General features: G+C 37.7%; 1 protein-coding gene across 2 annotated transcripts in view; it reads left to right on the top strand.

Moving 5' to 3' along the window:
• Nalcn (sodium leak channel, non-selective) overlaps positions 1–24,317 on the top strand; it is a 302,929-nt gene that overhangs the window by 87,041 nt on the left and 191,571 nt on the right. For both annotated transcript variants that reach the window (XM_063246998.1, XM_003477592.5), the window contains exons 8-10: positions 14,226–14,368; positions 14,495–14,599; positions 22,711–22,797. In XM_063246998.1, coding sequence (XP_063103068.1) covers positions 14,226–14,368; positions 14,495–14,599; positions 22,711–22,797 — 335 coding nt within the window. The remainder of the gene's footprint in view (positions 1–14,225; positions 14,369–14,494; positions 14,600–22,710; positions 22,798–24,317) is intronic.

Raw genomic sequence — 24,317 nt, 5'->3', positions numbered from 1 at the left:
TGATATATAATGTATGTTCTATATTTTAGGGAGAATACCTAAAATGAAAGCTTTGGGAAAAAAAGAAGAGGTGTTATCAGACTTGAATTTGTTATAAATAGTAAACTTTGAAGATATGTGTTTTCCTTTATGTCTTTGTCACCTTCCTGCTGCTAGACATGGTACCCAAAACCTGTGATTTAAAGGAAGAGTTAACTTTGGCTCAAGTGTTTAGGATTCAGTCCATGGTCAGCTTGCTCCATGGCAGGAAGTCATGATGAAAGAGTCTAGAGAAGGAAAATTATCCATGTTATGATGGCCAGGGATCAGAGAACAAAGAAAAAGCCAGGGAGGGAGATCTACCCTTCCAGGTCATGGCACCAGTGACCCACCTCTTCTGATCAGACCCAACATGCTAGCATCACATTTAATCACAGATTCTTCAGTGAGTTAATCTAGTGATGAGGATAATGTCCAGGGTCCAGTCATCTCCAAATGCCCAACTTCTAAACACTCAAACCTTTTAGGAATATTCTAAATATAAATCATCTTTGCCGTTTCTTTTTAACATAAGAGATAGTCATGAATTCTAAGTGAAACATAAAAATTAAAAGACTAAAATAATTAAATGAGTCACATGAAAGAACCTCCTCACTAATGTTTATGTCCATGTGCCTTTTTAAACTTCAATAAGTTTTGTTGCACATTTGACCTATATCTATAAGACAATAGCAAACATATACTATTTAAGAGAATTATAAAGCAGAAATGTCATCTTAGGTACTTATTCCTAGTCTGTCAGTATCCACCTTGAAAAAAAGGCAAAGAGTGACAATACTGACCAAGTAAAATGTGAATAAACTTTCAAATCCATCTGCTTATTTCTCAAAAAGAGACAAAATTAACCTGCTTGTTCACTGGTAATCCTACTAACTGAATTTTTATTAGTGTTCATAATTCTCCTTCGTCAGTATAATCCTGGGCTATGTCAGAAAACAATAATAATTTTTTCATCAGAAATCACTTTGCTGTTTCTTTGTACTTTTAACAGTGATTATATCTGCAAATGTTGGTTATTGGATCTCAAACAACTTGTTTAAAAATAATTTGTACAAAAGTTACACACACTATGAAAACTTATGAATACTCTACCTTGCTTGATGACAAACTATGAGTTAGTTACACCAGCTGAATCACAAATTAAAATATTACTAAAACACTGAGTAATTGCTTCATATACTGGACATATTTCTCTGTGTTAGACTTCAGCTAACATTCCTAGGAGTGATTTTGCTATAGTCCTGATCAGGGATAAAAAGCTAATTTCACTCCATCAGCTATAGTATAAATGTCTGATTACTCTCTTGATGTCACTAGCCCAGAAGGTTACTGGAAAGGTAGGTTGGCTGGCCAAATGATCTCCCGCTTTGTACAGCCGTCTGGCCAATATGCCTAATGAGCACACAGAAAGACATTTCCTTCCAGCATAAGCAGGCCAGATCACAGCTGCTCAAGACTCTCTGGCTTTGATTAAGTCTGTTGTGTTATTATATAATGGTTACTTGAACCATATTCCAGGAATGACTGGATTCATCTCCCTCCTTCATTGCCCCTTTTTAAAAAATTCTGATACTGCTTTATAGATTCTTAAAATCAAGCAGAAAAATGGCCCAATACTGAGATATCAGGAGACTAAGTCTTTAGTGGGGAGAAAAAAATAAATGGTGTGCTAAAGATTCTGACCCCATCATCTGAGGTCAGCCAGGAGACTCACCTCCATCACAGTTTAACATTCCTCTGTGCTAACCTGGCATTTTCAGCCCTATGCTGCTGGGAATATGTAAGTCGAATTGTGATCAAGCAGACAAACTATGTGTGTACAGAGAACTGTACCTTGACATTCACTAATTTAAAACTTATTTTAATCAAGTGTATTCATTTAACTGTATTATTTCTGATTTGTGCCCCCCCCCAAAAAAACAAAAGAACTTATTTTGACTTCTGGTTTCTGCTTTGACTTGGGAAGAATTTAGAAGGCACCACTTCTCTGCTTACAACAAGAAAAATTGTTTAAAAAAAAACAGTGAGCAACTCTACTTTTTAGAGCCAATAGATTCAGGTCAGAGGGCAAACCACTCTCTTAAAATTTGGAGACAGGCAAATGCAGAGCATGACCGCTCAGGAGAAATAGAAGCCAATGGATTCAGAAACACAAACTGCTATTGAGTAATTCCTGGTGGAAGAATGTTAGCTAGAAGTTTAAAAACTCACATTGTCGTAGGAGTTTCTCCTGCTTTTATGAGTTTGACCTACAGGTTCTCTTGGCGAAGTTCGGAGAAAAACTCCCACGTACTTGCTGCTGGGGGAGAGGAAAATTAAGGATTCTGAAATAATTCCAGAGCTGCCTGTTCCTGCAAAAGTGATGCTTTTAAGGACTCTACTTCCCTAGAGCCATGTCTGTACTACATGGAGGATGGACACATGAGTTAAGCCACCACTAGCCTTGCTGTATCTTACAGACTGAGGAGGAAAGGCTAGGAACATGGCCTGGAAATCCCAGGCAGGGGATCAAGATAGCTGACCACACTGAGATTTAATCTAGGATGAGAGAATGCCTCTCCTCCCCAATAGCTTCCACACAGGACTGAGAGACCTCGAAGAGGGAGATTCTCTTTCTTCTCAAGTCTGTATTAATATATGTTTGTGGTACATAGTAAATACATTCCTCGTGGGACAATTGGTACACCCACATGTCATGTCTTCATAATTTTTAATCTGCCCTTCCAGTTTCTCTTCCTCCTATCCCTGGTCCTCCTATCCTTTCAAAGAACCAACTTTTTTATTCATTCATCCCTTGTGTTGGTTTCTGTTGTTTTCAATTTTTAAAAAGCACTTTGGGGAGCCCAAGGAAGCTGAAGGAAGTGCAAGGTTCTGACACCCTCAGATACAGCATGTTAAACACAGGGAGCTTCTCTAATGAGATAAACAAAGATTCCTTGAACGCCTGCTTACCTCGGTTACTGTTAACCAATAAATCGTGTCTGGTTCTCATCACAAAATACAAGTCATGGTCAAAAGCAAATAAAATCATGGCATCAAAATAACAAATCAAGCCTCAGAACCAGACTTAGATATGACACATTTTTATACTGTCCAATAATTTAGAGTTCCTTTGAAAGTTAAAGTAATGGACTAATATGCAAAAGATTCTAATGTGGAGAGTGGGCCTCACTGAAGAACACATGGATGATATAAGGAGAGAGAAATTCTGTGAAAGAATGGAAAGAAAATATTGAAAATAAAAAACACAGGAACAAAACTAAAGAATGCCCTCGTTGGGTTCATCAGTAAATTAGATGCTAGATTTGACTGAGGAAAGGATCATTGAGTTTGTGTTAGTGGAAATTTCACAGAATTAAGTGCAAAGAGAAAAAAAAAATAAAATAAAAACAAAATGCCAAAACATGTAGAACAATTATGCAGCATCTAATATTGAAGATAATGAGAAGGAGGAAAAAGAAAGCATCTTTAAAAAAAAAAACATTTAAAGTAATAACATTAACAAATTTTCCAAAATTGATGAGGACACAAAAACAGATTGCAGAAGCCCAAAGAAAACTTTTGCCAGGATTTGCAAGGAAATAACTTTAATACAAGACATAATTTTATTGGATTATTTTACAGTATCTACCCAAAAAGTCAAATTCAGACAAGTGGAAGAGATCTTTCAGCAAGCAGAGGCCCAAAGAATCCAGCCAAGGGCTGGACTCCCAAAGCCATGTTCCATGAGTCCAGATGGAGGCTTGGAGTCTCATGCAAGTTCTTATCAAGGATCTGCTCTGGAAAGGCCCAAGGGCTAATGGTGGAAGCTAAAAAGTCTGCTTCTGCAGCATAAAGGATCTGTGCCAATAGGCTAAAGGACCTGCATTGGGTCCAGGAAGTGATGTTGCAGACGGTGGAGACCAGAGCTTCCTAAAGAGAACAGCAACCATCTCCAGCAACAGCCTGGACCACATTCCTCCAGGAACAGAAACAGCCTAGCTCAGATCAGGAAAACCAGCCACAACAAATCTTCTCCTGGGAAACCAGCAGCATGCAGTCTTCCTCTCTCACTGACATTTTATGGCATTAGCAACAATCCTCAGGTGGCTCTTCCCTGCCCAGAACCACTCAGCTAAATTCAGCTGGGCATTCTCACTTAAACTGGTCATTAATCCACCACAACCACCACGCAGGATAAGCAGCAAAATAACTACACTTCAACTTATATTCACACTACACAAAATCAAAGAGAAAAGTCTTAAAAGAAGCCAAAGAAGAAAAGCTACCTATGAAAATGAGGGTAAGAATTATGGCAGATTTGTCTTCAGAACCCATGGAAACAAAGAGTGAAGGAAAGTATTTAAAGTAGTGAGAGAGTAAAGAACAACCTATATGTTTGTATCCAGCGAGATCACCTCTCAAAAGCGAAAAACAAATAAGAACTTTCTCATACAAATAAAAACTCAATCAAAACTTTGTGAGAAATTACAAAAGTTCTCTGGAGAAGGGAAAATGTGAATGAGAAACTCAGTTGTACATAAAGAAAAGTATTAGAAAATGAACAAATGATTGTAAAATAAAAAGATTGGATTTTGTTATTCTTAGGCAGATAATTGTTCACAGTAATAAGAGCAATGTGTAATTATAGGTATGGGGACATATGGGTAAATGAGACACATATAGTGTTATAGGACTCCTTTTTAAGGTGCCTGCGAGGAGGCACGGTGGTGCTTGCCTATAATCCCAGCACTTCGGGAGGCTGAGGTCAGAGGATCCCAAGTTTGAGCCCTGGTTGGACAACTTAGGCAGTGAGTCTCTGTCTGGAAATAAAAAATAATTTTTAAAAAAGGACTAGGGATGTAATTCAATAAGCAAGCATGTGCCAGGCTGTGGATTTGATCTCCAGCACCAGAAAAGTAATATGTATTTTAAACTATTTGAAAAATCTTGTGTTTAAGTGTATTTCATTAGAAGTTATAGGCAAATAATGAGCAGAAAATACCTGAAAACTTATATTTTTGAACACTCATAAATGCAAAAATGTATAAAAAAGTTTCCCTTTGTGTTTTTCAATTTATAGCAGTTAATATTCCAATATTAGCATTAATTATATTTGAATATATCTTCATTTTTAATTTTGTATTATGGTAATTTTGAATTTGATGCAATTTGATCTTTTGCTTTATGTGATGGAATTTTTAAAGTTAATCCCATGTATTATTAATATTTCCTATATTTATTGAAAATTATTTTTGGCTAATAGCACTTAAATACCTTTCCTTCCGTCTCACTTAGATCTGACTCAGGTTTAATATTTCTAAATGAACACATTTCAACTATTTATTTCCACTCCTGGGTGGCATTTTATTCTGTACTTATTTACAAACTCAGTGGGCTTTGCTATTAAAAATAAACCATGGCTGTGTGTTGGTTCACATCTGTAATCCCAATTCCATCAGAGGCCATGGCAAGAGGACCATGCATTAGAGGCTGGCTTGAGTTGTTTAAATAAAAATCCAAAGGGCTGAGATGTAGCTCACTGGTTGAGTGCCCTTAGGTTCAATCCCTATTATCATTCAGTCAATAGACGCTTTCTGCTGTGGCAAGGGATTTCATTGACTGAGTGTGATAATGCAGAAATATGATCTGTATCCCCAAGTGGGAAGAAAAATGTCTTCATACTTTCTCCAAATAATTGCTTCTAATTTTTGAATCTTTGAAATTCTTATGTCATAACTGTTAAAACTCCTTTAAAAATATACAAAATTTTATCTGTTTGGCTTCATTGCCTCTATCATTCTGAATAAATCTTCCAAAACTACATTACAAAGCTAAAATACAAGAAACCATATCTGTAGCATAAAATTTTTTGCTTGCATTCTGAGAAAGCTTAAAAGCTGCTAATTAACATTCATTACATGATTTGGTGCTGCCGAATGAGTACAGCATGATCTGTACTAGTCTATGTACACAAAGCTGAGGTAGGAATAGTGACCTGGCTGATCCCATGTCCTGTAAAGAAGGAGTAATAGACACCCAATTTGCATGTTTCGGGAGACAACTGACAGCTAATTGTGGTAAGTGTAGGGTATTTAAATCAGCACACAGAAATAAATTTCTAAGATCTAAAATCCCTACTGCTGAAAAGGCAGACAAGGTATTTCAAAGACAGAGTGCTATCTGGCATGACTTCTTTGCTACCTCCAGTCTTAGTCAACCTGGAAATTGTTCAGCAACCGAAGGCAAGGTGTTTTGTTTGGCGTGTGGGCTCAGAGTCCTTGGAGTGGACCTGCCTTAACCCTCAGCTTCTTGCCAAGGTCGGCCTCCAGCCTTCTCAGTGCTTCCTTTGCATTTTTAAATGATGTGATTATGAATTTCACCTCTCCTTCTCTAGAAGCATTTTCAGTTTACAACTGGGAAGATTAGAAATGTTCTAAGTTTTCATATGTACATGTCAACTAAAAAAGTTTCTTACTTATAAAAAATTAACTTAGAAAATACGTGTAAGCATGCATACATATAAGCCTTTTAATGTTTTTATTAGTAAATATTATGGTGTAGGATATGTACTTAACACAGCTTGATTCTTTTTAGTGTTCTTGCTCCTCCTTTCCTCTTCCTTCCTCTGTCTCTAGAACCTCTCCTGGCATTTTCATCTTTTTATTTTTAGTTCATGTTTGTGACATATAATGTTTGCAGTCATTGTAGGTAATTGGCACACATATATGACACATCTTAAATCTTTTTATGCTCCCTTCTCATTACAAAAAGTCTATCTCAGTGACCAGTAAATACATGAAAAAATTTTCAGCTTTGCTAGTTATCAGAGAAATGCAAATTAAAACAACACTGAGATTTTATCTTACTCCAGAAAGAATATCAATCATCAAGAAATCAATACCAACTGTGGGTGAGGCTATGGTGAAAAAGAAAGCTCCTACATTTCCGGTGGAACTATATATACCTGCCTGATCTATCACTAATCTATCGCAAATCTTCTCTACCTGATCTATCACCAATCTATCACAAAATTTTGTGCTGTAGCCAATGATATTTAATGGTTAAGATTTAATAATTTTGCCAGTGCAAAAAAATACTCAATTATGAAAAACAAATAGAAATCTAACCTAAAGCATAGCTCAGAAACATAAGATTTAAATATATTTGCAAGTGCTTAAAGGGAAATAAGTCCATTTGTCTTTGTTCCTGAAAAGCAATAATGATGTCTTGTTTTACTCTGTCTTGTTTTTACTTCATTAGCTTCTAGCTGAGGGTGTGTATCTCATTAGTTGTGCATGTGGACAAGTTGTGATAAAGATAATTGCAATTATAAGGATATCTCACAGTCTGTCATAAGCCTAGTCATCAGAAAACACATGAGTTCATCATTTTTAAAATGTATTTCAGAATGTAATTTCAAGAGATAGAAAACATTGTTCATGAAGTTTTATTCATTAGCATAAACTATTCATTAGAATAATGTGAAAGGTGACATCATTCAAGCTATTTAAATTTAGCTGGTGTGTTGTTCAATGACTTTGAAAGTAAGGATGGGCTGTTCTTACAAGTGCTGGTCAATGACATTCTTATTTCACAGAAGAGGAGACATTCAGCTGTGGTGACAAACGTTGATTAGGCTGAATCCAAATGTCTGCCTTAAGAATCTCTCACATTTAAAAAAAAATATCATGACAAACAAGTTAACAATAACCATATTTGGATAAAATTTACTATTATCACACATTCAACTTGAAAATTTTATGACTTACATAAAATAAATGTTGAGGTGCGCAAGGCAGTTTGGAGAGAGAAAAAGAGAGAAAGTGGCTCTCACTCCTGATCGTTAGCTGAAATGGTTTTTAACTACGTGGCCAGGGTCGGTATAAGTAATATAACTGCAGAGAGTAACAGAACCTGAGAGTCACTGAAACACAACCAAGTTTCAGTGCAGACTGTGTCTCCAACATGCAGCCTCAGCTTTAAGCTGGAACTGAACAAAGGAATCAGCACTTTGATCCGCACCAACTTGTTGCTGCTTAGATTCTATTGTTGTCTCTGAACCAATATGTGTGGCAAGCTGTTTATGGTTCAGACAAAGGAGATTCTGAAAGCATCAATTAAGAATTAGACTCCTTTCTGTGTTCATCCATGAGTACACTGAATTTCTCACTTTGGTTCAGAAGCAAAACCTGAATAATTGCAAAATACCCTCTGTTTGTGATTTACCTTGGAATCATTCTGAAAGTAGTAATATAATTGGGGAAAATTTCGAGCTACTTATTTCATTTAAAATATATAACAAATTTAATTATTTAATTTAATTATTATACTTCATTGTTTTGTGCAGTGATGTGGATCAAACTCAGGACCACCTATATACTAAGCAAGTGTTTCCCCATGGAGCTATACCTCCGATTCCCTTCATTAATGTATTTCTAAAGTTTAATAATCTGCATATGAAGATATCTTCCTCTTGGGATGCTTATTCAATTATAGAAATGTTTTAAAAATAAGCTTTTTCTTCCAATGTATGTTGTAGAAACCATTGTTATATAAATACTTGAGTTTGGGGTGCTGTTGGAACCTAATGAGCAAAGGGCAGGGATGCTGTGACTCACACATCCTGAAACCCACAGGAGAGGTCTACACAGCAAGCACCATCCATTCCAAGTGTTCCTCCTACCAAAGTCAAAACTTAGAAAACTGTGGAGGAAACGAGTCTCTGGAGTAATGAGAGTGTTGCCATTACCTGTCCCCATTCCCAGACAGTATTCTGTTCCCAGATGAGAAATGAAGCCAGATGAGTAGGTCAGGTCCATGAAATATCGTATTAGAGGAACTACACAAGAAAATGAGTCTCTAGGCTGAGTGACCCAGGTAAAATGAAGTAATGATTTGATTAAATGTGCCAGGGGGGCACTAATTCTTCAGACTTTCATAGCTATCTGTCTCCAGAAGCCGAGAGCAGATTCTAAAATTGAGGGCTGGTCTGCCACACTGGAATAGAAACTTGCTTTACTGAGAAGAGCTACCTCAGGAGGTGGTATGGTGCACATTATTGGAGGGATTACAGTAACTCAAGAATATTGCCTGAGGTTCCAAATACTGGAAGAGAAAATGGAATGTTGGGTCCTGAAATGAGGGCCTCTTGTTCTCTTAGGAATTCTGAATGTGGAAATGAAGGTGATTATTTAGAGCTAATCCTTGTGTATTTTGTTAACCATGCCAAGCCTATATCACCAACTGTAGACACATTCTCAAACTTCTTCACTGTAATTCAGGTTTTACCATTATGTTTGTACATTTTCTGCTCTTATAACATAATACCTGATGCTGGGTACTTATAAAGAAAAATATGTATTTACCTCACAGTTTTGAAAGCTGAAAATCAAAAATTAGATGGATTCATCTTGTTGGTCACTGGCAAGGAGCCTTCCTTCACTACATCACAGTATGGCAGACAACATCACACAGAGAATGAGAGATCGCATGGCAAGAGAGAAGCCAGAACAGTTCAGGAATCAGAATTACTTATATCAATCTGCTCTCTTTAGAACTAAGAGAGGTCCCGCAAGATCTACACTAACTGCTCCCTAGAACCCAAGGCGCCAATTGCCTTGTGCTAAGACTTACCTCTTAGAAGTGCTATCACTTCTTTAACATGGCTTCACTGGGGTCCAGCCTCAAGCACATTGACCTGGAGGATGAACCACACCTCGAACTTTAGTGGTCATCATTTGATAGAACAGTGATACTTCCTGTTCTGAGAGAGGCTTAGTGGTAAATCCTATCTTTAATTTATATTAATTATCGCCACAGTTTTGTGGCCCTGTCTTTTGAGCATGGGGTTACTTGATGTGGTTATGTAATCTATGATGAAAATAAGAAAGTGGGACTATTTCCAAGGCTCAGTTTCTCTCTCTTTTTTTTTTAATGGGAGAAAGGTCAGAATAAAATAGAACAGCAGTAAATGTAATCCTATAGATCATTTAAAAAGATGGGAATATAATTTCATTTAAGCTATTAAAAAAGTCCTCCACTGTGTCTTCAACTAGGCAGTCTGTAGCAAGTTTCCAGATTAGTATTATTAGATTAGATTATCTTTGACATATAGATTGTGATTCTTCTTAAGTAATGAATTCAGACTACCAGTGGAAGAGATAAAAAGGAATGAATGAAATTAGAAGACTGGATCAGTTGAGTGTCGTTATTGTGCTTTTGCTCTTAATTTGCAAAGGAGGCTTTGGGGTCTGGGAAAAGTGGAATTATTCCAGGAGCTACTGGAGTATTTTTGGAACAGGTCTTGTTGTTTTCTAGTAAGCAAGTGAATAATATCCCCACATGTGATCATACAATTATTACTTATTTAACAGAATATGGTTTTATAGCTAGAAATTTTAGTCCTAACACTGAAAGAAAGAATAAATCTATGGTCCTAAAAGAAGTCCTCTACTTCTATTAGGAATTCTATTAAAAATTTCATTAACATTGTCCAATTATATTCTGTAGAAAAAATTTCTGTGTTTCAGGGGGTTTTCTGGACATTTCTCACTTTGGACAACAGTACAGGAATTGTACTGTTTATACATCTGTGTGCTTGCATTTTAAGTCATTTTGGAAAATTGGTACAAGAGAGGTCATTAACTAAAAACTAGTTCCTTTTGCTTCCAAATTATCCATGCAGTATTAAGGTGGAGAAAAGCTTGTTGTCTTAAAGCAAATATTTGGACAATGCCTTTACCTGTCTTCAGACTGCGTGACTGTTTGGTCCTTGTTTGATTTATTGATCTTGGAGTTTCTCAGAGTCCAGTGCAGAACTGAAGGACAACATCTTAACTCTGGACTATTCACACTCATGAGCTGATAGAACCCTGTATGATGAGTTATGCAGTACAAGGGAATGTAAGATTGTCTGGAAGGGCTGAGACTGTCACCTTTTGTGACCCAAGGGCAAAAGACCTTGGTCCTGCTGGACACCGAAGAGAATCTATGCACGTCACCAATCAGATGGTTTCTTTCTCAGGGATGTTATGGGCTACAGACAATGAGGGGATCATACATTCAACTTCTGCCTATGTAAATACCGTTAAACATGGGAAAATATTTTTAGAAATAGTTTTCTTTTCCTGTGTTTTGTGAATCTGGTGGCAGAAAAATGATGGGAAGTGACTGTAGTATTCAGTTGCTTTAGCCCTTGTGTCTGGTAGTAACATCCTCAAAGCCTTTTTTCCTAGTACAGTTTGCATGGACAGGAAGCGTTTTCCTATGGTCAACATTTCCTGCAGTCTTTTCTGCTCAGGGTGTTACAATTTTCTCATTTCTTGCTAGTAGCAAACCAAGATCTCTGAACTGCACTTCAGTTTCATGCTTGTTTCCCTGCTTCCTTTCGCTGAATTAGGAAAAACAGAGTAAAAGCTTCAAGATTACATATTATATGTGCTATTTTTCCCTTAATTCCACATAACAATTTCTCTATAGATGTACCAATTTGAGCAGGAGGAAGGAGAATAATTTTCAGTGTTTCCCTCAGGCTTAATCTTACATTGATGGTCCCATACATTACCTGAAAATGCTCAAATTGGTAAAGCTATTAAACTTTAATGGTGATTCATAATGGATTTCTGTGCCATTTTTCTGCTTTCATTCAATAACTAGAAGAAAATAGGAGACATAAATTATGTGTTTTATGTTAAAATTGCCCTTCATATTCAGTTCACAAAAGCAAGAATGTGGTCCATTTTCAGTGTGTCTGAAGCGTTAATGGAAACTGTCACCTGTTTTCCGTTGCCCTCTTATGGTTTGTATGTGCTGTTCTTTCCCGAACCCTTATTTAATGTCCTCTTGCATGAGTTCCTTGACATACTGTAAACTTAACCATCACCTCCATAGTACAGAATTAGCTTTGTTAAAGTCTTGGTCTAAGCTAATGATAATATGAAAAGCTTGATTAACAAAGAAAAAAATAAAATGTGCAAACTGATGCATGGGGTCAGTTGCTAGTTATGTCACTTCTCAGTTTGGGCACTTTCGTCAACCAATGACCTGCATTTTATTTTTCTGTAAATTTTCATGGTGATACATGCCCTTGTACCCATGTCCAAACCCAGTGTCCCAGAGTATTCTTGAGCTGCTGAGTCAGTAAAAGAACCTTGGACTGGTTTTCTGGGGTTTTTTTGGCCCAGTAGTCTGTGAATCTGTGCTTATGGTGATTAACTTGATACAAACTAACATAAAGAAAGGAACCTGATCATGGCAAGTAGAATTTTTAAAGAAATCAAAACAATTGACAAGGGACAAAAACAATTAAGATGTATTATGTACATGTCTCAGTTCCCCAAAATAAATGTAATAATTGTATGCTGCAACATGTACTAATACAATTTAAAAATTTAAAAATATAAATACAACAGTTATTATAACCATAACTTACTAGTGTACAAATTAGGATTTTTAAGTGGGCAGGCACCACATACCTCAAGCTGTCACTTATTCATATAAGCTAAAATGCTGACATCATAGATGTAGAGCACAGAACAGGAGGGGAGGATGCTGGCGAGGGAAGTAGCAGGTGGACAGTAAGTTTACAGGGGTGTGATTGGGTAGGAGCAAGCACTCAGTGTTCTGTGGCTCACTAGGAGAACTGCGGTTGGAAACAAATCATGCTATATTTAAAAGTAGCTAATAAGATTTTGAATGCTCACAACAAAGCATTACAACTGATTGAAGTGGCAGAGATGTCAGTGTTCTGCTCTGCTCATCATTCATTGAACAAGGGTACTGAAATGTCACATAAGTATGTACTATTACTGTGTGTCAATTACAAATAAAAATGTATTTTAAAGACAAAAAATAAAGCCAGTATTATAGGAAATTGTATTATGTGTAGCATAAATTAGCACACATTAATACACAAATGATATTCGCTAAATAGTAGTGTTTTCTTTCCTTTCTCTCAGCTTTTCTTTCCAATCTCTTTATTTGTCACTGCCTGGAGCCACCTCTCCTGTAGTCCTGCGTAATTGGAATTGCTTGATGCCAAACTGCAGTGACACTGAGGTCCACCTGACTAGAGCATCCTCCTTCTTAGCTTGGGAAATTTGGTCCTATTTACATCCAAGTTGTGAATGAGAAGAACATGCAGGAATGGATGTTTTTAGAACATGGAGGAATGGATATTGGTTTATCTTGTATAATGGAACGTATTTATGGCATTATAATTCAATGAGGTCATATATTTATCAATCTGTGCATAAAATATATCATTTTTTCTGCAAACAGCTTTTAAGTCAACACTGTATTCTACATATATGTTTTCTCATGAAATTTTGTGGAACAAAAATTTCCAGTTTTATAATAACAATAATGGCAACTGAAATACCTTAAGAATGCCTATTTGGCAAGGTTTGGCAAAGATTAATTCATTTAAACCTCACAGCACTAGTAGTGCAGTTACACAAAGGAAATCAGAAAGCTGGATGTCACCACAGAAAAATGGCAACTGGACCTCGTTCCAGAATGGCAGGGCTCATTGTACTCTCCTAGGTTACTAGTATGTATACTTGCAAAATTACTTTAATCTTTATATGCGTTAGTTTCATGATAAGTAGTGTTCTGTGGATAAAATATGTCTCTTCTCTGTGTGGCATTTAATGTTCTCTTTACCAGGGTTCAAGCCTGTTTCTGTATTACCTTTCATTTTGCTGTTCAGTACAGCGTGGTGGAATCCAAAGACAGGCTCTATTATATGAATGGATAGAATCTGAGATACTTCAGGATCCACATGAGAAAATGATTTTAAGTGCAATCCATCCTTGAACTTATTTCATTTTGTTTAAAACTGGTTGTTTCTTTTCAACATATTGAATGTGTTAAGACCAAAGTGGCAAGCTTAAATGACAGGCTTTCTTTTTTATTGTACCTATATTTGGTTTAAATGTTCATTTCCTCTTCCACACTATTAGATGGATTTAACAGCAAAAGATACAACAAAATTATTTTATTGCTGGAGATATTTTAATCACCCTTACTTGAAGTCAGAAACAATTTTATCAAAATCCCGAGAATAAGAACAATAAGATGTCATTGTGATTTTAATCCTGTTGGAAGGGTGTCTGTCATTGAGGAAATGAGCATGGATAAATATCAGCTGTTTCCCTAAAAGATGTTTTCTTATTTCTAAAGTCAGCCCTCCCCTCTCTTGACAGGCACCAGCATATTCACCGTCTACGAGGCTTCCTCCCAGGAAGGCTGGGTTTTCCTCATGTACAGAGCAATCGATAGCTTTCCTTGCTGGCGGTCTTACTTCTATTTCATCACTCTCATTTTCTTCCTTGCCTGGCTTGTGAAGGTACTGGCAAAAATCACACTAATCAAATCCACCTTTTTTGCTAGTTCTGTAGATCTTATATTTTTGGATGCCCTCTGCTTCCTCATGCTCAGTGCTTGGTAAAGACAGTTTCTAATTTTCTTTCAGAATGTCTTCATTGCTGTCATCATTGAGACATTTGCAGAAATCAGAGTGCAGTTCCAACAGATGTGGGGGTCAAGAAGCAGCACAACTTCCACAGCTACCACGCAGGTAGAGTATCCCCAATATGTTGCCACCACTGGCCAGACAGGGTCAGATACAGCCTCACTGGCAGAGGAGCTTGAGGAAACCTTGATATAATGAATGTTATCTGGCACAAAGTGAAAAGTAAAACAAACAAACAAAAGAACAGGTTTATTGAGGACGTGGAAAGGAGCAGGAGCACACAACGCACGGCAGTTGGGCTGTCTCCTTTGACTGGATACAGAGAGACAGAGGTTATATGACTTCTGATTAGAAGTGGCACATGGGGTGGATACTGATGACATGTGAGGAACCGATTGGAATTCTCTTTGCACACAAACAGGAAAGGGAATTGCAGTTAGGGCTAAAGAAAAAACAGAAAGTAGTACGCATTCCCACTTTGGCCTTCTGCCACGTTAGACCACCACCATAATTGTACAGTAATTTGTACTAGTGCAAGAACATTTCAGTAAACTTCTACAGTATCACACAGTCAGGGAGCTGTTTGAAAACCCAGGTGCAGGGATCCAAGCCCAGAAAAACCAAATCAGACTTGCTCAATGTGGCCTGAGGGCTACCAGTCTGTGGGTAAGACTGCCCATCACATCTATTATGGACCTTTGTTTCCATTCTGACATCACAAATCTGTGAGCTTGCGGATCAAATATAGCAACTGTAGAATTTCCATTTCTATGGGTATTTATTCATGTATTGCAAGCACAAGTAATGACCCATATGCCTAGTATTGGGATTTTTGAAATAGAAAATTTATCTCATTCAGAACAAACTAGTCAACAAACCAGTGCAATAAACTATCGAGAAAACCCCTTCATGCCCAATGCCTGTGTTTTTTTGAGGGATCACTATGTATTCAGAAAGTGAAAGAGCAGTTATATATAACAGTAATTTCGATCCATGTCTTTGTTTTTCCTTCTGTTTTTTTTCTATTTGATTTTGTGGTGGTTAAGAAAATGAAGGATGGATTTATAAACAGTATCTTCACTAGAAATTTAGCTCAGTGGCTTAAGCATTTCCCTGGTAAGTGCAAGGTCATGAGTTCAATCCCCAGTACCAAAAAAAAAAAAAAAAAAAAAAAGAATGTTTATAAACAGCATCTTCTACCATGAATCCTTATGAAAAAGAGAATACAAAAATTAAAAAAGATGATATAGTATAATGCTTTATATATACTATGTTAATATTAAATTCTAAAAGTAATATATGCTTGTAAGAGCTATACTCAAATCTGTTGGGACAAATGGATCTGTGAAAGGATCAAAGCATCAATTTTATTTTGAGAGCCTTCAGACTGAACTTTTAAAAATTGCATATTCAGATGCTATTAAATTTATGAGTATTTAGGAAAAACCTTACAATCCTGTAAGACATTTTTATAGAAGTCTGAATTGTTTTGCCTGTTCATTACAGGTGAAATAGTAATGTTGATATTGTTCAATTTTGACAATTATTCAAACATTTATGTAAGACTCTTATAAATAGTATTTAATTTATATCAGAGATATCTTATGGGAAGGCCTTCAAGGGATCCGCTAAGTCTAGTTCTTATCTCTCCTCTCATGCCTTTCAGAAAAAAAATATAGTTCCAAGTCCATTCTGACATCTCATGGTAGAGACATTGAGACCTCAATGAAACATAGAACTCAGCCCCACACATGGTCCTGAGCAGTGGCCTTAAAATGTCTTTAAAATAACATCATATTTATTAGGGAGCTCTGATGCCTCAAAGCACAGCTGGAAAAGTAGAGTCTGGAAGCACCACCCAATCAAACAACCGTTGTAATAGAAAGTGAAAGGTAAAGAGACTTTTAACAAAGTTGTGTAAAATTATTTTGATGCAAAGATGCACTTAATCAGGAGGCCTAAGTCTGTAATTCAGAGGAAATGTGTCTAGATGTTCAGCAGAGGTAATCACACAGAGAACTGTGAAAACCCTTCATTAAGAAAAATGCTGTGCTGAGGACCTGGTTGCTAGGCGACCTGATCTCCAGCATGCAGCCTCTGGATGAAACACCACTTAGGCAGCCTAGCAACAGGACCTCAGGCCCCACCTACCTTAATGGCCACTTGCAGGGACCCCAGATGCTTTTATGTGTTGGGAAGGGAGAGACAGCATTTGCCTGGACTCTGCTGCCTTTGTAAAACCTGACTACACTCTGTGACTGGGGGTTTCTTAAGTGGCTTAAAATACTGAATCGCAAGTTTCTAATTCTGATATAACAAAAATAAGAAAAAATAAAGGTGTTGACTGAATTGTAAAGCACAGAGCTTTTAGAGATGGAGTTCAATGTAGACTTTCTCTAGTAGGTGGGAATTTTTCATTTGTTTAAGATCTTACCAAAGATCTTAAAAGTTGTTAAGATCTTATCAAAGATCTAATGATGTGCTGGTGTGTTGGAGTTCCTGATGTCTGTACATCTGTAGACTTCTCATGACAACCGTGTGTGTGTATGTGTGTGTATGTACAGTAACAAGACAAAGAAAATGACCTTGATATTTTTAAAGCAGTTCCTTAATATGTACCATTTAGAGGCAAAAGGGAATCCTCAAGAGAAGTTTTTCTTTAAAATAACAAAGCAACCTTTTCTAATTGAATGCCTACTGCCAAATGCCTGTGAGTCACACCATACAAACAAATTAAAGAAAGATTAATGCCAAAGGTCTTCTGGAGACCGTAATACAGTATGTACATGGGTAATGAAAGGAAAGTGGGCTAGAAATTTTCAGATTAATAATCATAAGTCTGCCTGAGCTGTAATGATGCTTACATGTTTTGTACCATCATCAGTCTTAGGGTAGCTCTTGCTATGAGCTCAATGATGGATTGCATTGAAAGGCAAGAGATTCACACTGCTGCAATACAGTAGCCCATCTGTCCAGCAGCACTGGTCACTTCACAGTGTTGTCCAGACACCGGGTGTTGGGATGTGCACATATGCTGGTAGAAATCCAGACAAAGGGTACCCTTGATCTACACCTGTACTCCCATTACTTAAAGCACTTCACTTCCAGTTCCTGATATCAGTCTTGCAGTCCTCCGACCTGCATGGGCTCTTGACAGGGTCGAACCTAGCCAACTTTGCCCAGAGTAGAACTAAAAGAACTATACAGCGTTAGGGCCACTCAGGGATGCTTTCCTGTTGTGTACGGTGAAAGGACCCACAAGGTAGGCAGTTCCTACTATCTCTGTAAACAAATAGTTCATGTACCCTCAGGGTGCTATTGATGATTTGGTACATACTTTGCTTATTGAAAGGGAGTGATAACTTCTGTATCTATTATTATCTGACTGAGCCCTCTTATTTTTCTGAATTAATATTCCCCAATTAAAAGATAAGATTGATTGGGGATAGAATTGTTACAGGAAAAAGGGACGCTTTTCTGCTCTTTCTCCTTGCTGATTCCATCAGTGTTCTCAGAACAAGACTCAGAGCAACCCTTGTGTGAAGTGCAGTGCTCAATGCCAAGGCAGAGAGGCATGGATGAAAGGATGTACCATCATAGCATGTAAAGAATATTTCCTCCACAAAATACTATGTACAACTTAATGCTCAAAAACAGTACTTGAGAAAAATTTTGTTTACTGTGTTCCAAGCCATTGGACTCCCCATGAAGGTACATCATGGAACAGGAGAGAAAGCAGTTCAATGAGAGAGGCTCTGGACAGGGCTGTGTAGCATGGTGCAACAGTGATCTTCTTCTCTAAGAAGCCATGGCAATGGAACGATGCATTCCTCACATGAAGCCATAAATGAGAATTAAATTTCGTGAGGCTGAATTATTGAATGTATTGTTTAGTAGTGGAATCAAGCCATGTGTCTGCCTCATTATTTTGTTATGACTGTTAACCTGTTCTTAAAAAAGATTCTGAAGAAACTCAAAGAGCATAAGAATTTCAAAATAAGTTTTAGATTTCCTCTGCATTACTCTCTGTGTGTGGGTAGGAGGCAATTTTATTTCAGCTTCTAGTGACTCCTCTGATATCAAAATTCTCTCATTGCCTCCCAACACATAACCTGATAATAATGATGATATTTTGCCTATAAAAATAATCCCCAAAGTATCTTCTATACTTTATAAACCAAGTACCCCATTAAAAAGCTCTTATAGTTGAAAATGGGCAAATCTAAGACAATTCTCAAGGCTGAAATCTTCATGGTTTCCAAATGATTGTACTGAGAGTGCTGGAATCCATTCATGCTGCTGTTGGTAATTCATAATATCTTATTACAGTCACTAACATGGATTGAGGATGGTTTTAAGCACAGAGTAATGACTTTACAACCTGTCTCATTTAATCTTCACAATAATATAGCTAAATGGGTACCGTTATGGTCTCCACTTGCAGATAAAAACTGACAAGAATTGGAAAGTTACTTAGTTTACCCAGCATTATGTAAGGAGCAAGTGGTGGCCCTGGGACTTCACGGCAGCTGCTGGGCTGCAGTAGCCCAGGGTTTCCTCCCCCTTACTTCCTACCTCTTCTTGATTACCCAGCACAAGTGGGCTGTGTTCTGGCCCCAGGTTAACTCGCTTTTCTCAAAAGGATAGTACTTCTTTCATTGGCAGAAAGGAACATTCCTGTGTATTGTTACTGAGCATAAATTAGACCATCTCTTAGAGAACTGTTTGGCAATATGTCTCAAAAGCCTGTGTGTGTGCATGTGTGTATGTGTGTGTGTGTGCATCACACACATACACAGATATTATTTGGCTGGGAGGAGATTTCATTCTAGGAGTTTATCCTACAAAGAATTTGAACAATAATGAACTATTTACCTCTGAGAGTATTTACACCTTTTTAAGACACAAAAAAGGAAAACATTTTAAATTTTTATCAACTAAACTATTGTTGACAAATTATGAAATTGGAATAAATGCAAACAATTAAATAATGATTCAACTTTATTGACATAAAAATCTGCTGATAACATATTATACCCCTAAAATAAGGGAAAAAAAGATATCAAGTGTGTGTGTGTATATGTGTTATGTGATAAATATGTATATGAATACCTAGAAATTTAATTCTAAAATGTTAGCAGTGGTTGTCTCTGGGAAGGGTTCAATTTTTTTCCTGTTGCTGTTGTTATGTTTGTTTGTTTGTTTGTTTGAGACAGGGCTCACTATGCAATTCAGACTAGCCTTGAACTTTGTACCCCAGGCGAGCCTCCAGCTTCCAGTGATCCTTCTGCCTCAGCCTCGTGAATGCTGGGATGATAGGTGTGCCAGCATACATGGCCAGGTTCTAGATTTTGTACAGCTCGTCCACATTTTCCAGTATGTATCAATAAACACATTTGATTGTGTGATGAGAAGGGAAAAGTTACATCATGGAAACAAATGAAATCATTGGGCATCCTAACTAAAATTACAGTACCTCTGTTAATTAAATCAGGTCCCCTTTAAGGTACCAAATGCTAAAAATAAACAGCTGAGGGGAAACAGAATTCTGTTCTCTCCCATGCAAAGTTGGAAAAGATCGTTTGGTGTTGGCATGGTGGTCTGTGTGGCCACTAAGCTAGATTCCTTCCAAATATTTGCTCTACAACTCCCATTCCTAAAGTTACCTTCTTGGCTAAGAGGCTGCTGTAGCTCTAACCCTCATATCTATATTCCAGTGAGTAGGAAGAAGTAATATAAGGAGAAAGAGAATTTATGCCTATATCTCATCAGCAGGATGCAGTTACATGAGTTACATAGTCAAGATGAGCTCCCCAAAGATTAAGAATTAAAGTTTGTTCTTGAAGGCTTCGTGCCTCTCTTAAAAATTTCCAAGTTCTCTGCCTTTGGAAGATAAAGTGAGCAAACAGAGAGACAGCTATCAGCTCCAGCCACAACTCCACTCTGCCCCCAGGATTTGAGTCTTTAGGATGGAGGTTAGCGGCTGAGCTTTTGTCTTGAAGTTCTCCTGTTACATTAGACCAAACTAGGTGTTGTTTTAGAGCTCAGGGATGGAAGAGAAATTGAACGTGTTTGCGTTTCTTTTATTTTACACAAAGCAGTCACCTTCAGAGAGCTCTTTTACTGGCAATTAAATTGATTCATGTGATTTTGATCGGCTAGAAAATATAATTTAACAGGGAAAATTAGTCTGTGATAGATCAAAGCTAATCCTGAACCCAGGGATTCTTTGTACCATGATAAAACAGGATAGGCGGCAGGGATGGTTGTCTTCTCCCTGTAAAAGGAGAATTCCAGGATTCTGACAGGGACTGTGAAAGGCACTTTAACAGGTGTGCTTTCCCAGCCTGCGTGTGTTCCCAGAACGAGCCTCTTCATGAATGATGTGCTGGGTTCTACCTCCAGGCACCGCTTGCTTTTAACATGCATTCTCAAGCCAGCTGGTAGCTGAGATCAACAATTTGCAGTGACATCTTTGTTCAAAAGATCTTTGTAAAATGTGCACCTAATTTTGTCACCTAAAAAATACACATATGGTGTTTCAGTTTGGGGACTTGACTCTCCTCTTCTGTAGAGGACTCATTTTACTTTCTGCCAGTGATCTACATCTCTATGTCAGGAACTTGAAATTATGCTCGTATATCCTAGGCAATGGCCTTACGTCAGCTTAGATGCCCGCCAATGATTACCCTTTTCATTGCAGGGTCAGATGAACAGGAGGACATAAATAAGTACACTGATAGAAATGTTTTCATATGCAAAACAATGACTTTGGACAGGAATATAACAGTGTGCTCTCGTAGTAAGGATCGTCACTTAGAAAATTTTTTAAAAAAACTAATTTCATCCTTTCCTGCCTCCATATATACCCTCAAGCCCCTAAGGAACTGGGGAAAAAATGTGCTAGTGGGGAAATTCTTATAAATGGGAAATGTCTTCCAGCTGGAGATAGTTTTGACAGGTAAATACTTTTGATGTAGTGGGACATGCACCCAAACATTTAAGTTAGTGAATTTCAGGTTGATTTTTACCATTTGCATGCTCTAAGTATAAAGAAGCTAATTGTTTCCTTCCTAAGCATGTACATGAAATTCTTGCTGAGCTGGTTTGGTTGTAACCTGGTAAGCACAGTTGTGCCTTGTCAATGAACTGCCATCCTCTTCGCATGAAAATAACCCTCATCTCTCTCCCTTGGGCACACTATACCTTTGCTATTTGCCCTGAGAATATTCTTTGATTAGTTCAGTCAGAAATCCCCACTAACTACCACGTGTGATGGCAAAATACCGTGAGTGTTTAAATAAATATTTATTAGATTTCCAATAGTTCCAGGCAGGTTACCCCTTGGCTGGAACACACCTGTCCCGTCCTTCTTGCTGTTTCTGCAGTAGCTCGGAAATCTTCTTACATGAGGCCCCTTTTGTAGCTACCTGGAAGCCCTGAATGTTTTTAAAATATTTACCGAAACTTCAGTCAGATAAAAACCCAGTGTTATGTCCACTTCCACTGTACTCACTGGATCTGTCACTGTGTAACTTCTGGTCCTTTTCCCAAATCAAAAAGACTTGAAAGGTAAGCATCTTTAATCCATTCAGGACATCAAGATTGACATAACAGAGCCACTAAAGACACAAAGGTGGACTCCAGAACTGCTTCAGAAAGTGACAAGAACCATGGGAGAGATGTGTTCAAACCTCAGGGTATATTTTGCAGGAGATCAATGGCAATGTATCTTTTATTGTAGTATCTTTTAAAAATTTTAATTATCCACTGTAGTTTTTATACTCGTACCTCATAAAGAAAGGAATCCACCACTTATAGTAAGAACACAGTGGATACAATGCTTTAGAGTCTTCTTTTTTTTTCCTCCCAAATCTAAGAAATGACAACCAGGAAAATGGGGATATTTACTAACTATTTCTTTAGAAGAGAAGAATATTTGTGCATTAAGATCTGAAGATATACAAGATAGGCTTGCCGTGTGCTAGGTGATACCTGACACATAACAAGTGCTTAATTAATGCAGTCCTGATTCTTAGTATTATTACTGTTCACTCAAGTTTCAATGTTAAACTGAACATAATTGAAATGACTCATGTTCCAAATATAAATCCTTCACAACGACATAAAAAATGAAGAGGGCTGGAGACATTAAGTTGGAGCTCTCAGTGTTCCCTGTGAGATGCCAATGATTCATCTTCCTCTTTGTCTTGAAGATGTTTCATGAAGATGCGGCCGGCGGTTGGCAGCTGGTAGCCGTGGACGTCAACAAGCCCCAGGGACGCGCCCCAGCCTGCCTCCAGGTGCAGTAAGCCACATATTAAAAGCTTAAAAGGTCTTTGATTTGCATTTTGTACAAGGGAATCCACCCAGACGTACAACCCAGACATCGGGGTACTATTTCACTCCACCTCCGGCTCCCGGGACCTGGCACCCCTTTAGCAGTCCATTAGGGATTCGTCCAAGGTGTGTACAGAGCTTCCAGTGTTAGTGCACACTCTGCAGGCTCAAGTTAATGAAGACTGCTGTTTTCATATTAAATCTTGTCAAACAGACTCTCCTAAAAGGCCTAATTATTTGGAGCCAAGCAGGCCTGGTCACATTTCACTCAGTACTGCATTGCACTGAGTACCAGGGGAGACATGTTGTCCTGCGACTTACGAGATCCTCACCTATGTGATGTCATGGTGCTGAGTCCTTAGCCAGGGGGACCTGCAGCAAGTTTGAGGACGTGGAGGTGTCCTGGAGGGACTCTCAGGCCATCAGAAGGCAGGGCCTCCAGTCCCCACCCTGGAGCTTTCTGGGCTCAGAAATACTTCCAATCTATAGAAACTCTATTTCCATTTTCCCCCTTCAATTCTTTTATCTTCTTTTTTAAAAACTAAGTTTATTGGTACAACAATCTACATATACACAATGATCACATTCATCATAGGGAATCTGTACCTGTGCACGATATATCTTGATTTTCTCCCATTCCCTTCCCCTCCCCTCAAACCCTCTTCCCCACCTTACAAAGTTTTATTTCCATTTTTTTTCCTGATTTTCTTGTTTTCCTTTCCTTCCTTTCCCTCTCCTCCCTCCCTAGTTCCTGTTCCCTTTTGAAAAATTTCTTCTTATTTCACAATATCTATTACACAGTTTGGTTTTTATTAATGCTTTCAGTCTCTCACACCAGAGAAACAATGAAATATTTACACATGTATCTGATTAATTTTACTTAAGATATTGTCTCCAGGTTCACCCATTTTCCTAAAATTGTCTCAAGTTTATCCTTCTTTAAGCTGATTAGTACTCCATTGTATAAAAAAAATCATCTTCTTTATCCATTCTCTCATTCATGGCCATTTGGGTTGTTTCCAAGATTTTAGCTATTAAAAACTGTGCTGCTAAAAACATGGATGTGCTGTGGTAGGATGCTTTTAATTCTTGAGGGAAGACACCAAAAAGGGGAGTGACTAGATCGAATGGAACACTAAGTTCTGGTTCTCCACACTGATTTCCACAGTGGTGGCAGCAGTCTCCCTTCCTACCAACAGTAGAGAAGGACTCCTTTTTTCCCCACAGCCTGCAGCATTTGTTATTGATTAATTTCTTGATTAATTTATTGATTAATTTATTGATTAATTCCCTGCAGCATTTGTTATTGATTAATTTCTTGATAATACACACTTTTTATGGAGTGAGATGGGATCTCGGCATTATTTTAATTTATATCTCTCAAATGACCAGTGATGTTGAACATTTTTAATGCATTTATTTGCTGTTTGATATTTGTTGAGAAGTATGAATTCATCTCAGATGCCCATTTTTGAATTGCATC

Source organism: Cavia porcellus, unplaced genomic scaffold (genome assembly GCF_034190915.1).
Source record: "Cavia porcellus strain 051 isolate PalLab524CR breed Dunkin Hartley unplaced genomic scaffold, mCavPor4.1 scaffold_4, whole genome shotgun sequence".
In the NCBI taxonomy this organism is placed as follows: domain Eukaryota; kingdom Metazoa; phylum Chordata; class Mammalia; order Rodentia; family Caviidae; genus Cavia; species Cavia porcellus.
This window is presented reverse-complemented; position numbering and strand designations above follow the sequence as displayed.